At 32.7% G+C, this 18,160-nt stretch overlaps 2 protein-coding genes across 2 annotated transcripts; both read left to right on the top strand.

The window, feature by feature from the left end:
• The first annotated feature begins 3,799 nt into the window (after positions 1-3,799).
• On the top strand, positions 3,800-8,851 carry LOC138128187 (uncharacterized). The gene is made up of 3 exons (XM_069044376.1): positions 3,800-3,945; positions 4,007-7,887; positions 7,941-8,851. Exons 1-3 carry the CDS (start codon positions 3,928-3,930, stop codon positions 8,746-8,748), a joined length of 4,707 nt encoding a protein of 1,568 aa, XP_068900477.1. The 5' UTR covers positions 3,800-3,927; the 3' UTR covers positions 8,749-8,851.
• A 3,516-nt stretch (positions 8,852-12,367) lies between these two features.
• LOC138127859 (uncharacterized) lies at positions 12,368-18,141 on the top strand. Its single transcript, XM_069043939.1, has 3 exons — positions 12,368-12,513; positions 12,571-16,391; positions 16,445-18,141. Exons 1-3 carry the CDS (start codon positions 12,496-12,498, stop codon positions 17,235-17,237), a joined length of 4,632 nt encoding a protein of 1,543 aa, XP_068900040.1. The 5' UTR covers positions 12,368-12,495; the 3' UTR covers positions 17,238-18,141.
• The last annotated feature ends 19 nt before the right edge of the window (positions 18,142-18,160 follow it).

Here is an 18,160-nt window from a genome sequence, read left to right as displayed (position 1 = left end):
CTTCGCTGGGACAGCCTGTATAAATGACGCATTTTCAAATATTGCTGTTGTTTTAAGAATACATTGAAAATAAATACTAAGCATTACCAGTGTCAGTGGTTTCTATTTTTTTTTTTTTATTGCACAAAGGCGGCTCATAACAAAGCCTCCTAAAGATATATTTAGGAGGCTTTGCTCATAAGCACCCGGCGGCTCTGACGATAATCACAAGTTAATCTTTATAAGCTCTAGTAAGATAAGATGTTAAGTAAATAAAATGTAGTGTAAGTACACAAGTATTTTGCTGCAAATGTACTATATTACATGATATTTAATATCAACATTGTAATCCTCCGAATAGATTCGCCGCTAAATCAAGTGTTTATTTTTTGGTTAATTTCAACAAAATAGCATCAAAAGTTATTTATTGGTGATGGAATTGTTGATAAATGTAGGTTTTAATGTTTCTTAATTAGAAATGAGATTTACTACTCAACTGAAATTTGCTGACCTTCTTATAAATCTCTACAATTTCGAAATTAGTATATTAAAACATGAGTTTTATAAAACTTAACATTAAGACACGAGTCAGATTTGCAACACGACTGCCGCAGGCAGGACTACCTGTAAATGACGAGTGATCTTAAATTTTATAAAACGGGTTTTTTATGCCAAGTATTTTTTCTAATTTGCATATTAAATACATGTTTTTTTACAAATAAAACAAATTTTGGTTAATTTTGAGAATTTATTGATAGTTGGTGACACTTTGATTTCAAAGTTGAGATTTAAAATAAAATTTTAAATTTGAATCTAGAATAAACATAACTGTCATTTTTGGCAAGTGAAATTGCAATTAAAGATGAATCATTCAGAAATATGGCAAGTAGCAAAGAATAAATCCAATCAAAAATGTTTATTGCGGTTAAAAGGTCCTGCTACTCTGTCATCTGTGAAAAGTGATTAAAATTGCATGCTACTCCTGTCAGATTTTCAAATTGTTTTTAATAATTGTATTTTTAATAACTGTATGATAAATAAATAATTAACGTTAAAGTTTGTATTCTGGGATTAATCTTGCCAAAAATAACACGACCTAATTATTTATACCTGATAAATTTCCCAATTTTTGCTTTAGACAATTTTACAAGTTGAATTTGGGTATTTTTATTCTGGTTAGACCAGAAGGCTTTAGCTCGAGGGTTTAAAGCAAAAAGTTTTCGTAAAATTGAAAAATTTATCCGATAAAAAAATTAGGTCTTGTTGTTTTACTCACACTGACATTTGAGATTCCGTTCAATGTGTTAATGATTTATTAACGCATTCAAAATGAATCTATAAACAGCTTTGTTAGAACAGCAAATTAGAAGAAATGTATTAGCTCTTTAAGTAAAACTGAACTACGAGCAATATCTCTATTTAATTTTAAGTAAGTAGTTCATTTAAAGAGAATTAGTTAACAACATTGTCAATTTTTTAATTTTAATAATTTGTAAGAAATTTTAACACAAAAGCGAATGTGATTGTATATCTTATTGAACGAGGACCTGGATGTAATCTAACCAAGATTGAATATAAATAGTGGGAAGGCAAGGAATTTTCTTAGAATGTTTTAAGATAAATGATAATTAATATTTTTTAAAGCAAATTGAATATTGTGGAGATTTCTGGGGATTTATGATCAAACACATTCGGCTGTTTTAATTATGCTTTTATGGATTATTGTGCCGCAGTGCAGTTAACTGAAAATTATGAAGAATTTGCTGCTGAAAGTAGAAAATTCCTTTTAAAAAATTGCTTGTGTATATTTCACCCAATTAGATTGTGAAGGAAAGACCACTTTATTTGACTTCGTCTACTGGACGAAAATATTTGATTTCGAAAGGCATGGAAAATGTAACAATCAACAAACAACTACGAGAATTCTATCAGATAGCAAAATATTTTGGAGTGTTTATTAAACATAGCGGAAATTGATCCTTCACAAAATGACGAACAATTTGAATATAATAGAAAAGGTATCAAGAAAAGAACAAGCTGATTTATCTAACTAACTATAAAGATTTAAATTTTGTATGCAGGTACTGTGTACGAATATAACCTGCTTATGTGAACGTATTATCGACACTCATCTAATCATTGGGTGGTACGGAAAAATATAATCTATGTCAAAAGTGACAATTGAGAAATATAATCTCTTCACATATTAAAGATGCATCAACACTGCAATTTATATCGACAATAGATTAGGTTACGTTGTGACGAACGCTATCTAGTGCAGCGTTATTACCAACTTTACATATTATTCCGTCGATCTACGGCTTAGGTCTTGAATCTATCGTTTTTGTGAATAGTTTATAAAAAAAACAGAGTGTGTCGTAAAGACGCACAATAGAAGTGAAACTTTTGTATTACAGGGAAACATTGTAATTATTCATCAATCACTTTTAAATAGCATATTCACAACAAAATTGTATATTTTAATGAAGAAAATAAATTATAAACAACGATAACACTAAACAATAACGAAATGCGTAACTCATTGTTCATTTTTAAGCCTCCAAATTAAAAGAGAGGACATTATAGATAAATGCCGTGAGTATGACAAAGACAGAAGTATACACAATTTTAAGGGATGTCTGTATCGTGTCAAACATTTTAACTTACATTTAAGTAAGATGGAAATATTGGCGCAACCGTTCTGCGAGACACTGCTCCCACTCGACCCGACAGTGTTTACCCCCACCACTTTTCGTCACACAAAAAGGTTGCGGATTAGAATTTCAAAACCCTCCCATAAAAAGTTTCACTTCAAAAATTTAATTTTAGCCTCCATACATCATACTCGTACGTCAAACGTCATGGTCCCTGTTATTCTTCGTCGCAGCGCCAAGTTATAGGCTGTGGTTAAAATGTTGTATTACAGTAGTGTCTTATTGGCATCTAAATATAGGAATATTAAACATTCGACCTTCGATTTTGGGTCTAATCTTCTTTTGCGTGATGAGACACGTGTAATAAATAATTATTAGCTTAGTGTTAAGTTATGATAACGACCGTCATAACATGGGCAGCAAATCGAAATAAAACTTTATTGTAAAAAGGATAATCACAATAAAAAAGAGCTTAGCAATTTTCAAGATAAAATTGAGAATGTGGGAAGCTGACAATTACTATATTTATTTATATTATACGTATCTTATCTATCTAATAATCGTTATTTTAAAAGGCGAGTCTGGAAATGTCAAATATTGTCAAATTATGATTTATGTCCATGTATCAAGCGATCAAATTAACTTGTAATCGAGTCATCCATGGATTTGAATCCGTATGTCTTTTGCGATTGATATGTCGAGATCTTTCAAGCTATGTTTATTGGAGCGTGGAGTTCAAGTAACGACATACGATTTCGGATTCATGGATAACTCGATTACAAATTAATTTGATCGCTGTTTAGTATGTATGGCATTAAACTGATTGTTTTTGAGATATCGATTTTAAATCTGAAAATAGGGTTAATTTAATTCATTATTATTTTATTTATATTGTCTTAATGATTTCTCATTATTTTTACTGTTGTTACTATTCTTATTTGTTCTAGTCCTGCTTCCGAACCTTGCACTTGCCCTTCAAAATGTTATCAATTATCATTATTATCCAAAATCTGATTATTCCATAAAAATTGCGTTTTTTTCTATCGTACATCGAAAAATTAAAAAACATTTAGGCGAACAAACAGGAGATTAATGTGATTAATATACTATAAACAAACTGATCCATTTCTTTGATTAGATAAAAAAATAAACATTTTATAAAAGCAATATTTAATATTATCTTAGTTATTTGTTTTTAAGACGCATAAGCAACGAAGTGAAACTGTGTCAGTTTAAGTTACTTAATTACTGGTAGTTGATTTAAGAAGTTGATGTATGTACACGCATCGCAGAAATGGCCGGCAGAAAAGAGGTACCTATGGATAATTTTTATTCTATTTAATATTCGTTATTGAAGTCAATTCTTTCTCTAGTTTGCAAGGGGTGTCATTAATTTGGGATACGAATACGAAAAACTCGTCCCGGCTTATCTATCACTTAAACTGCTAGAAGATAGTTCAATTAAAAATTTTACGCTAAATGTCAATCCGAGCCGCTATCGAAAATTTGACGATTTGAGCGTTAACATAACCACTCATGATGGCACTAACGAGAGATTCTTGCTACAACTTAAACACCGAGAACAAGGACGAGATCAAATAGAAGCAAGATCTGAATTAAACAGAGAAAAGAAAAATTTTAACATCTCCGAGTACCGCACTGAATTCGAAAGACTCTCACCAGAAGTCCAAAACAATTACAAATTCATCTTGTTTACCAATGCGACATTTCGAAACTTCCAGGCAGTAAAAAATTATAGAACTGAATTGTGTAGAACTTCATTTAAAGCAGACGTTTTCAACACGGACAACATTTACCAGTTTCAAGAGAGCAAGGTCGACTTTCAGATAGAGTTTTATAAAAAATTTTACTTATTCTCGGCACAGAAAAATGTTCACCAATTGATCGAAGCCATAGACCAAATTTTTCGCGAAAGTTTTCATTCAGATTCAAACACTGCAACATGTTATATAGATTTCTTTGGAAATCTGCGCATGGGGAATTATTTAAATACTGAAATATCCAGAGATGAAATTATTCTGAAACTGACAACTTTACTTTTACCAAATCATATAATCAGGACTCCTCTGAGAGAAGAACGAGACGAAAAAATTCAACAACTTGAAAAGGCAATTCAGCACTTTGACGTAACACTAATTCAAGACATCGATCAAGATTTTGTCAGAGATAAATGGTGTTATTTGAATACGCAGATTGATTCAGTAGAAGATTGGGCAAGAAATAACAAACTGTTACAAAGTCAATGTAAATTAAACAACGGGGATACAAATTTGTTATACTACTTAATGACAAAGCTTGTGTTTGTGAACGTGACGACAAATTGTGAAGATGTTGTGTACAAAGTAGTAAATTTATGTAGATCTTCAGAAAAATTTCAAATAAAATTTGTTTTAATTGGGAAAGAGATCAAAGACAAATTTGTTCTAATTTGGAAAAAGACTGAAGATCAAAGTTTCAGAAAGTGGAAGCTTTTTGAAAATTTGTCACAACTGCAATCAAGTCAGCGTCTTTATTACGACATGGCGACGTCCTTTAGAATATCCCTTCAAGGAAGAAACGCTGAAAATCTTGCAACACTTAAGAACAAATTTGACTTACATTTAGACGCGCTGATAACTCCTGACGTGTTATTTCAAATGTTGGAGGGTGACCTGGTAGTTGGAACACCAATTGAAAAATTGTCGGAATATTACATACCACGTATTTTAAGAAAAGCAGCGTTTAGTTACAAATATCTGGGAGATATATGTGCACAAACTACTGTAATTGTAGAATGTAGTGGACAATCTGAAACATTCAAAAATCTTTTAAATGTTGAGCTTGCAAACTTGAAGATTTTGGATTCAGATAGCTATCACCAGAATCCATCAAAATACAAGAAATCCACTGTTGTCCTCACCGATGAAAAATTTGACAAACACAATCATCCCATTATTTATTTACAGTTGATTCAAGACAACAAGCTTGTATGGTCAGACAGTAAAATTAAAGAGGAGGATTTAAATATTTCTGACCAAAAAGTGAAAGCTATATTTGGTTCTCCCGGCATCGGTAAAACAATAATGATGAAGAGATTCGCAAATACATGTCCTTTAAAGTATTGGGTCGTCATGGTCCCTCTAACTCAACACAGCTCTTTTTTGAAGAACAAACCAACCAGTGTAGAAATTTTGAAACATTTTCTCGAGAGCGACAAGACAATCGATCAACAAGTTCTAAATTACTTTCAAAGGTTTAAACAAATCTTGTTCCTTTTTGACGGATTAGATGAATTAGACAATAAGAACATTACAATCGTCATCAATGTGGTGAAACGACTAATTGACGAAGGATACCAAATTTTGATTTTTGGTAGGACGTACCTGAAAGAAATGTTGGTAACAGAATTACAAATATATTCTGTATATGAGATAGAAGATTTAAAGAAAGAACATATGAAAGAATACATTCACCAGCATCTTAAAGGAAAGCAAATAGAAACAAAAAACATTGAGTTGATAGCTGGAAAAATCCTTGAAAACAATACAGAAGAAATAGATAGTATCATTTTGAAAGTTCCTCTCTTTTTGTTTATTGTATTGGAAATCGTCAGCGGATTCAAAAATCTTGATAATTCAGAAGCAATACCAAGTGTTAGCGAAATGTATCCGCGTTTTATAGAAGGTAGACTTCAACACAATTTAGAAAAGGAAAAATACGATTACGCGGATAAGTCAAATAATGTCATTGACGTGTTTAAACGTTATTACCTGAGAGAATACCAAATTGCTGCTTTAAAATCCTGTTTGGATCCAAATATGTTGGAACGTCTCAATGTATCACCAGATACATTCTTCGTGAAGCTGATTAAAGATAGGAGAGATTTCTTAGGACTCATAACTAAAATAAGCACGCCTGATACGTTTGTATTCCGTCATCACACTTTTGCAGAATACTTTGTTGCACTCTGGCTAAGCGAAAATATCGAAAAATTATCACACGAAGAAAGAAGATTTATTTTTGACCAAAAATACAACCGCGTAAGATATTTTTTTGACACTGAATTAGCAGAAAATTGTCCACTTCACCAGGCAGTCCTCAAACAGAATGTTTCCGAAGTTGAAAAACTTGCCCCAAAATATCTAAACCAGGAAGATCGTAAAGGAAGAACAGCACTCCATTTAGCGTCATCACTAGGACAAAAATATTCGAATTCTGAAGATATTGAAGTTAGAAATAATCAGAACGCAGAATCTACGAAAAGTACGAAAATTTTAAAATGCTTATTGAGTATGGAACAAGTCGATCCTTTACAGAAAGACAAACTATTTGAATGGAATTCGTTTCAATATGCGGATGCTTCCTTGTGTTTATTGGCTTTAGAAGAATTATTATCAAAGAATAGAGAATTTAAAGTGAAAGATTTAACAAACTACAGAAATGTGATCATCCTATGTAACCACTGTGTGTGCTTTGGCTGCATAAATATTTTATCAACACTTATCAAATTTCAAGGTTTATCAAATCTTGATAGACTTAGTAAACCATTTCTCCATATAGCTATAGAATATGGACAAAACAAGGTTGTACAATTATTACTAGACCACAATGCCGATTTGTTCAGACCTTGTTTTAAGGGACAGACAGCATTACACGAAGCCGTTATGTGGGGACATTTAGATATATTAAAGACCCTGTTGGACGCTAACATAAAGACGGATTATGCAGGAAGCGCATTTTCACAATGTGATATTAACAAGAAAGATGATAAAGGAAATACACCTTTACAAATTGGCGCAGAATTAGGATATTTTGATATTGTGAAACTATTAATTGAAAGAGGAGCTCAGGTTAATACTACTGATAATTTAGGAAAAACACCTCTTCATAAAGCAGCTTGTACGCGTAACAGAAATATCGTTGAATATTTGATTAACAATGGTGCGGATCCTAATATTCAAGACAATGAAGGGTTGACGGTTCTCCAAAAGGCTGTTCGGATGGGACAGCTCGAAGTTGTCAAATGTTTGATTGAAAAAAAAACTACCATCAATGCCGTTGACAGAGCCAAAAGGACCGCATTGCATTATGCGACTTTCAAAGGCTTCAAGGATATTGTGGAATATTTGGTGACGAAAGGAATCGATATAATGGCAACTAATGAAGACGGTAAAACAGCTTTGGAAATCGCAAAAGAAGGAAAACAAGAAGACATCGTAGAATATCTTAAAAATGCTGAGAAAAACACTAAAAGGTACGAGTAGATCAATTTAATTTACTTTTACAAATAGATATATTTTTTTACAGATTTGTTGCTAAATTGTCGTCCGAAAATACTGAAGAGTTGAGTTTGCATGAACTGGCCAAAACTGGTAATGTGAAAAAAATTCAGCAGTTCGCAGTTGTCAATATAGAAGCGAGGGATCAGGAGAACAACACAATCTTACACATAGCCTCTTACTACGGGCATGAAAATTTTGTGGAATATTTACTGGATAAAGGTGCCAACACCGACGCTGTAAATAACGACGGCAGAATACCCTTACATCTAGCATCGCAACTTGGACACGTCAAAGTGGTTAAACAATTATTAGACAAAGGTCATAAATCTTCAGCTAGGGATAAATGGGGCTTATCTCCGTTACATCGAGCAGCGTACAAAGGTCATAAGGAAATTGTCAAACTTCTACTAGACGCTGGATTTAGTGTAAACTCGCAAGACTATCGTAAGCATACACCTCTACATGGAGCTGCTCATCAAGGACATAATGACGTAATTGATTTACTGATTTCCAAAGGAGCAAATGTCGAACCTGTCTCTGAACAAAAGAAGACATGTTTACATGAAGCGGCCAAAAGCGGAATGGCGGAAACTGTTCGACACTTGGTAAAATTGTTCAAAAATATTATTAACAATGCGACTACTGATGGAGAAACAGCTCTTCACATAGCGGCTATATTCGGACACCTGCCCGTGATTCAAGAACTCGTGTGGGCAAAAGCTGATGTGAATATAACAAATAATTGTAAAAAAACGGCTTTAGATCTTGCAGTAGAAAATAATCAAACAGAAATTGTAAAATTTCTTCAAAATTGTAGAGCAAACAGTAATTAATATTTAATAAAAAAAAGTAACTTACAAACAGTGATAGTTTCACATTAATGTTATAAGATGAAATTTAATTTTAGACGTATAATCCTCATACAGTCGCGGACAATGTTTTTTCGCTAATGTAAAAATTTGCTTGCCCTTTCTATGGTTATTATAAAAATATTTATTTATTTATTATAGTAACACCGGTTTACTCAACTCAATTTTGGCTAAATTTGATAATAAGACTTGTCCTACTCTTTTTGTCCGCGACTGTACCTTTAAGTATGAAATTTTATTTCATTATAATTCATATTTCATTAGAGTTGCCACAATTTTATCAATTTTTATATCAAAAGTGATTACAAGAATTATCTGTTCAATTATAATTATTTATGTAGGTATCTAGGAATTAATGAAAATGTTTATGTTCGACTGTGACAAATATAGATGGTTTATGACGTTATTTTGAGGCCATAAACTACCACATTATCGGACTAGTCCGATATTTATTATTCCAAATAATAAATACTACTATAATAAATAAAGTCGCAAACCTGGTGTCATTCTACATTTACCTCATAGATGCCATTGTTATTTTTTTGTAATTTGAACAAATAATGCAGTCGAACATAAAATATTGTGTGCAACTCGTCCATAATGATGCTTTATTGGACTCTTCTATTTATGGCCTCGCTCGCTGCTCTCGCTCGTCCATAACCTCGACTCGTCCAATAAAGCATTACATTATGGACTTGTTATATAAATAGCTATTATATTCGAGGTCAATAGTTTAAAAATCCGAAGGCCTTCGGCCCCGAAATAGAGTAAACTCTGCTCTTGTATCTATGCCAATTATTTCTATATTTATAATTAAAACGTGCATGTTATTTCTTGCAAGATGGCGTTATTATTATGCCCGCTTATTACGCCCTAGGGTATAACAAAGTGGTTTATATAGCTTGTATTAGGCCCGGTTGTATAAAGCTTAGTTAACATCGTGTCAGCTAACAACGTGTCAAGTTGGAAATCCGCCCATTTGATTCGCTGATTCAAATAAAATGTTAAATATCCTCCAATCAGGTCGCTTGACATTATGTTAACTTTAACAAGGACTTGACATCGCTTTATGCAACCGGGCCTTAGAGACATAAACAATCAATAATAATAGGTGAAAAACGAAGATAATGATTTTGACATATCTCGAATAAGTATCACATTATAATAAGAAGAGTGTCAATTTCAAATCTATATCGATCTATATAATTGTTGCGAAAACTAACCTAAATAATATTTTTGTTTGTGAAGGTTTTAATAAACGGAACCAAATTTTGACAATAATCTTATCTATTCCTTGAAAGATAAAATCGGAGTAAATCAACAAATAAATATGATCTAGGTTGTAAGTAATTGAATTTTTCATAAGAATAAACTAATATAAATACCTACACTCTAGATGAAATGTTATTTTTAAACTGAAACAAATTTCGATTTTTAGTTGCTCATTGTTCATGAAATTAAAAAACTATTGATTTGGTAACTTACATGAAACAATTGTCAACTTTAACTTATTTGTACCTAGATTGTCTCACAAAAAGCGTTGCAATAAAATGTATTAAAGAAGAAAATACAAAATATAATAAAATAAAATAAAATAAAATCGAGATCAAGGACTTTAGAAAATGGAAAGTCAATAGGACGTCAGTTTTTGGAATATGTAAAAGAAAATTAATGTCACACGGAACATTAATTTGGACTTGTCACCAGTTCTTCGAATGCTGAATTAGCAGAAAAAGCAGTGCATTTCTCTTTGCCTTCAGTCAATATAACAATTGATTCTATACCTCTGAATTATACAAGGTCTTTTTGAAATACATGTCCAAATTTTTTAAGGTGTAGGGTGTTTCCAAAAGATTCAGAAATATCTAATAAATTTGAAGTTATATTTATCCAGAAAATACTTATTATAAAAAAATTTTGTTAATGATTTCTATACATCGTCACTAGTTATTGTTTTTTACGTGTATTTCTAGAACACCTGTATAGTGTCAAAGAGTAAAATCGCTAATCAGGAAGTTAAGTGACTACTGTTGACGAGCTAGGCTTCAATATCTGAGTTAAAATCCAATCGGACTGTCTATGAGGTATAAATGCAAAACTGGTAAAACTGTGATATTCTGCCAAGGCATTTAACTAATTTTAGAAAGTGTTTGCCATCTCTCCGTTAGCTAAAACATAATAATTTATCCAGTGTGTACCAGAAATACGTGTTTTAATTGTAAACCGTGGTAACATAATTATTCTACATAAGTTCAAAAACGGATGCTGTTGCATCTCTACCAAGATACAATCTGTATGTCTATCATATTGGATGTGTTCAGTTTTTACTACCTGGCGAAAATGCTCGTAGTGACATATTTTGCGAATAGATTATTGAAAAATTTATTTCACGCAATATGTTTCTAAGTCCCATTTCTTCTTCAAGGATAATACTCAAATTGTTTATGTCAGATAAAATGTTCACTAAATATTTCTTAATCGAAACTTGAGATTTTGCAATTTTTGTACTTACCGATATTATTTATCGATCGTCCTTACGGCAGCATTCTGAAGTTATTGTTAGCTCAACCCTTTGTTTTTTATATTTAATAAATTAAACGAATAAGATATCAAAAGCTTCATCGGATAAAACATTTCGCGTTCTGTTGTTTTGATCGTTTAAAAAAAATTGGATTGAAACACTATCACCACCAAAATAAAAAAGTTTGCCATATATTCAGTTAGTTTTCACATCATTCATTTATTTTTAAATATTGCAGACAGCAAATTAAATTCGTTAAAAGCAGGAAAATTTTCTAATCCAAAAGGCCACTTCTAGTATACTGAAATAGTGTGCAGAATTTTGATCAAGGCCATTTAGTATTTTTTTGAATCAGTTTTTTATGTCGGGAAACATTCCGCCAGAATGTGAAACTCCACTGGATAGACCTGTACAGTAGAAGCCTGGCCAGTAATCAAGCTCAACTGGGCTTTGAGGGCTGTCTTTCCCAAACGCTCTTTGTCAGCAAGACAATGCTCGATCACACATTGCACGTCTTTCTTTAAAGTACCTGGAACACGCTATCGTTATCCTTTTGTTTTGGCCGCCACGTTCACCGGATTTGTCACCCATCAAACAGGTGTGGGATATCATAGGACAAAAATTGAAATTTCTAGCTCATCCTCTTCAGTTTATACAACAATTACGAGATTTAAGTTACATGGAATGCCTCAGGAGGAAATTGATAATCTTATTCGCAGCTTGGCAAGACGTGTGACAAAGTATGTAAATTTGCAAGGAGGTCCCACTACCCACTCGCTATTAACGGAAAAACAGTAGAGTTTCATGTTTGGCTTCTCCAAATAAACTCAATTTGATTGTTTATTTTATTTTTGCTTATTAGAACAGTTGTGTTAAGTTTTACTTAAAAACGTTATTTGTTATGTTTCAATAACAATTGTCTTTTTCTTGCATCGTTCGTCGAAAAATTAAAAAAACATTTCGATAAACAGATAGATAATTGTGATTTGGCCCCAAAAAATATAATGATACATTCAGTAGGTAGTTTATCTACTTTTGATAAGATAAAAATTATATAAACCAATATAAAACATTATCATAGTCATTTTTGGTTAAGATGCGTAACCAGTAAGGTGAAAATGTGCAAGTTTCAGTTACTTAATTATTCGTAGTGTCCTTAGTGAATTAGTGTATCTACACGTTTCGCAAAAATGGCTGGCAGTAAAGAGGTATGAATAATTTTTATTTTAGTCAATATTTATCATTGAAGTCAATTCTTTCTCTAGTTTGCAAAGGGTATCATTAATTTAGGATACGAATACGAAAAACTCGTCCCGGCTTATTTATCTCTTCGATTGCTAGAAGATAGTTCAATTAAAAATTTTACGCTAAATGTCAATCCGAGCGGTTATCGAAAATTTGACGATTTGACCGTTAACATAACCACTCACGAGGGCCCTAACGAGAGATTCTTGCTACAACTTAAACACCGACAACTAGGACGAGATCAAATTGAAGCAAGATCTGAATTGAACAGAGAAAAGAAAAATTTTAACATATCTGACTACCGCGCTGAATTCGAAAGACTCTCACCAGAAGTCCAAAACAATTACAAATTCATCTTGTTTACCAATGCGACATTTCGAAACTTCGAGGCAGTAAGAAATTATAGAACTGAATTGTGTAGAACTTCATTCAAAGCAAAAGTTTTCAACACGGACAAGATATATCAATTTCAAGAGAGCAAGACCGACCGTCAGAGAACGTTTTATAGAAAATTTTACTTATACTCTGCACAGAAAAACGTTCAGCAATTGGTGGACGCCATAGTTCAAATTTTTCGAGAAAATTTTCATTCGGATTCAAATACTGCAACATGTTATATAGATTTCTTTGGAAATCTTCGCATGGGGAATTACTTAAATACGGAAATAACTAGAGATGAAATCATTCTGAAACTGACAAGTCTACTTCTATCAAATCATGTAATCAGAACACCTATGAGAGAACAACGAAATCACAAAATTCAACAACTTGAAGAGGCAATCAAGCAATTTGATGTAACACTGATTCAAGACATCGACCAAGAGTTTGTTAAAGATAATTGGTGTTATTCGCATAGACAGGATCATTTGGTAGAAGATTGGGCAAAAAATAATAAAATGTTGCCAGAGCAGAACAAAGACATGTTAGATGAAAAACAGAAACAACTCTTGCACTACTTGATGCAAAATCTTCTGTTTGTGAACGTTACGACAAATTCCGAAGACGTTATTTATACAGTAGTCAACCTATGTAGATCGACAGAAAATTTCAAAATAAAATTCGTTTTAACTGGGAAAGTGATCCGAGACGAAGTTTTAAAGAAGTGGAAGATTTTTAGAAATTTGTCGGAATTAAGATCGAGTCAACATATTTACCACAACATGACGACCTCCTTTAAAATATCTCTTCAAGGAAGAAAAGCCGAAACACTTGAAGCGTTCAATAATCAGTTTGATTTAAATCTTGATGAGTTTGTCACTCCAGATATTTTATTTAAAATGTTGCAAGATGATCTAGTGGTTGGGACAGCAATTGAGAAATTATCGGGATATTATATACCACGAATTTTATTAAAAGCAGAATTTAACTACAAGCACTTGGGAGAAATATGTGAGCAGAATACCGTAATTGTACAATGTAATGGAGAATCGAAAAATTTCAGAAATCTGTTGAACAAGAAATTTAGTGACTTAAAAATTTTAAATTTACATGATTATCAGCAAGGGCCGTCGCAATACGAGAAATCGTATGTGGTCTTAACGGATCAAAATTTTGACGAAGAAAATCATCCGACCATACAACTGAAGTTAACCCAAGACAACAACCTTGAATGGATGAAGAAGAAAATTAAAGCGGAAGATTTGAATGTCCTTGACAAACAAATCAAAGCCATAGTTGGTTCACCTGGCATCGGTAAAACCACAATGATGAAGAGATTGGCAAATAAATGTCCCTTGAACTATTGGGTGGTTATTGTTCCTCTGCAGCAACACAACTGGTTTTTAAAGACCAAACCGACTACAGAAGCAATTTTGAAACATTTCCTCAACAGTAACAAGAAAATTGATCAACAAGTTCTGCAATATTTCCAAAAGTTTAAGCAAATCTTGTTTTTATTTGACGGATTAGATGAACTTGACAATGACAGCATTACAAACGCTATCGGCATCCTAAAGCAAATCAATGAGGCAGGTTACAAGGTTTGGAACTTTTGTACAACATACTTGACAAATACTTTAAGAAACGAGTTAGAAATATATTCCATATACGAGGTTGAAGATTTAAAGAAAGAATATTTGAAGGAATTCGTGTCTCAGCATCTTAAAGAAAAAGGCATGGAAAGAACAAATGTTGAATTAATAACTTACAAACTCTTTGACGGCAATATAGAAGAAATAGATACCAACATTTTAAAAACTCCTCTATTTTTGTTTATTGTGTCGGAAATTGTCTGTGGATACAAGAATTTTGACAATTTGGAAGAAATTCTAACATTAACCAGAATGTACTCCCATTTTATTGAACGAAAACTTCAACATAATCTAAATAAGACTGAATTTAAATATCCGGAAAAGTCAAATATAGTTATTGACGTTTTTAAACATTATTACTACAGAGAATATGAAATTGCTGCTTTAAAATCATGCCTGGATCCAAGTCTCTTAGAATTGTTAAAACTAAAGAATGATAAATATTTTTTGAAGTTGATTGAACAGTACGGTGATATTTTGGGGCTGATGATCAAAATGAACAAAGATGAAACATTTGCATTTTCTCACCATACTTATGCAGAATTTTTTGCCGCACTGTGGTTAACTGAAAATTACGAAATATTTCCTCTTGAAAAGAGGAAATTTATTTTTGAAGAAAAATACGACCGCATTAGAAATTTCTTCAACATTAAACTGGCAGAAGGTTTTCCACTCCACCAAGCGATTCTAAGACTTGATGTTTCTGAAGTTGAAAGACTTGCACCTGTCTATTTCGAGCAACTAGATCGTGGAGGAAGAACACCACTGCATATAGCTTCGTCGCTCGGACGAAAATATCCTGTTTTGAAAGACATCGAAGTTAGTAACAATCAAAATCAATGCGAGAACTCCATGAAGCATCAGAAGATTCTAGAATGTTTATTGAACATAAAAGAAATTGATCCTTTGCAAAAGGACCGACTATTCGGATGGAATTGTTTTGAATATGCTGATGCCTCGTTATCGTTATTGGCTTTAGAAAACTTGTCAAAAAGAGAACAGTTCAAACTCAAGTATCTAATCAACTATCAAGATTTGAATACTCTATGCAACTACTGTGTATCACTTGGTTATGGGAACATATTATCTACGCTAATCGAACTACAAGGTTTATCAAATCTTGATAAAAACAACAAACCACTCCTTAATCTGGCTTTGGAAAGTGGTCACAAACAAATTGCAAAATTGTTAGTTGACAATGACGCAGATTTGACAAGAACTTGTTCGGAGGGAAGAACGCCTTTACACGAAGCTGTATTATGGGGACATTTAGATTTTGTAAGAATTTTTTTAGACGCTAATCTACACGCCAACAAGAAAGATTACAAAGGAAATACAGCTTTGCAACTTGCAGCAAAAATGGGACATTTTGATATTGTCAAAATATTAGTTGAGAAAGGAGCTCAAATAAATACCACTGATGAATTAGGACAAACACCTCTGCATAAAACAGCTTCTATGGCAAACAAGATTATTGTGGAATATTTAATCGCGAACGGAGCAGACCCTAATATTCAAGATATTGAGCGAGAAACTGTCCTCCAACAGGCCGTCCAGATGGGACAATTCGAAGTCGTCGAGTGTTTGATTCAAAACGGAGCTGACATCAATGCCTTCGACAAAAGCAAGAGAACGGCATTACATTATGCAGCTTTTGAGGGTTACCAAAATATTGTAGAATATTTGGTTGAAAATGGAGCCGATGTAGCTGCCACTAACGACGATGGTAAAACAGCATTGGAATTAGCAATTGAAAGGAAACATAAGAATATCGTAAGATATCTCAAGGATCTTGAAAATAATAACCTAAGGTAAGTAGACCCCAATTTACTTTCTAGACACTTATGATTTTTTTTATCGTCAGGTCGTCGTCTCAAGCCTGTGGGCAATTCAGTTTGCACGATCTAGCAAAAATTGGTGATGTGGAAAAAGTCAAGCAATTGCTAGAAATTGTCAATATTGAAGCCACTGACCACAACAAGGACACCGCTTTGCATCTAGCTTCGTTTCATGGACATGCACCTCTTGTAGAATTTTTACTCGAAAAAGGCGCCAATACAGATGCTATAAACAACGATGGTCGAATTCCGCTACATCTGGCAGCGCAACTTGGACACGCGAAAGTGGTAAAGCAGTTATTGGATAAAGGCCATAAATCTAAAGCTAGGGATAAATGGGGCTTAACACCGCTACATCGTGCGACGTGCAAAGGTCATAAAGAAGTTGTTCAACTTTTGGTCGATGCTGGATTTAATCCAAATCAAGCCAGTCATCGTCTACTAACACCTCTGCATACCGCTGCTCGTGGAGGACATGGCGATCTGATTGAATTTTTGGTTGCAAAAGGAGCGAAAGTGGAAGTTATTACTGAAGACAAGGAGACATGTTTGCATCAAGCGGCCTTAAAGGGATTCGCGGACACAGTTAGCTATTTGGTACAAGCGTTTAAAAATATTATTGATTTTGTTAACGTTGAGGGAAGAACAGCTCTTCACATAGCTGCTGGGAAGGGGTATTTTACTGTAGTCCAACATCTCGTAGAAGCCAAGGCTAACGTTCACATCACCGATAAATACAAAAAAACTGCTTTGGATGTTGCAAGTGAAAATAATCGAAGAGAAATTGTTGAATATTTGCAAAAATGTAATCAAAAATAATTAATATTCCAGAAAGTAGGTCTTTTAAAGTTTTGGTAAATTAACATGTAACGTCCGAGCAAATTTAGTTTAATTGTGATGGACGATATCAAAAACATTTTTTGTTGTTTTGTTTATTAATTAAGATAATTAATAATTGTTAACATTTAAGGAATGCAAACGTTAGGATTTGAAAAAGTACAAGGGGTTAAGAAAGTACATAAAAAATATGTAACAACTTAAAATTAGTTCCACATTAAGACATGTATCTAGAATTTCAAATTACTACATTGGATAAAACTTCCATTATTTAAATTTCAATAAATTATTCTTCTAATTATTATTTTTTTAGTATATTTTTTAGAAGAAAGTAAATCTATTGTAAATGTTTAAGCACGTTGTGACTTCCTATCTGAACAAAGCTTTTTTCGAAAAATGAATTTTTGTAAATTTCTGGAAATTGTTTCGTTGTGACTGTTCTAATAAATTAGAAACAATAGTTACTAGTGGAGTTCTTTATAAACTGGAGCAAATAACTTCATACTACGGACATAAGTTTATTTATTTATTCTGCTTGTTTTACCATGGCACTGAAAAAAAAAAATACACACATTTTCGACTTAACTTCATTTAAGGAACGTTTGAAGACAAGCTTTAAAATCTTGCTTTTTTTAATTATTTGCTACCAAAATCTGCCTCGTCTTCTTCATCAGAAGTTACTAACATTTCATTATCATTGAAGTCTTCTGACGATGTTTTGTTTTACAACTTCATGATCTTGATGATAATAATAATAGTGATAAATAATAAGAGGGACAGAGAAGGGATTCGACACATTGGTTGTCCTGGATTTTTAATAATTAACATTTTTGTTATATTGGAGTCTGTTTCTTGATGATTAATAAAAATTGCGAATCTATCTTTATGTTGAAGTTTTTGTTAGG

The sequence above is a fragment of the Tenebrio molitor genome, chromosome 4 (genome assembly GCF_963966145.1).
Source record: "Tenebrio molitor chromosome 4, icTenMoli1.1, whole genome shotgun sequence".
Lineage (NCBI taxonomy): Eukaryota > Metazoa > Arthropoda > Insecta > Coleoptera > Tenebrionidae > Tenebrio > Tenebrio molitor.
Note: the sequence above shows the minus strand (reverse complement) of the source record. Positions and strands in the feature narration are given on the sequence as shown.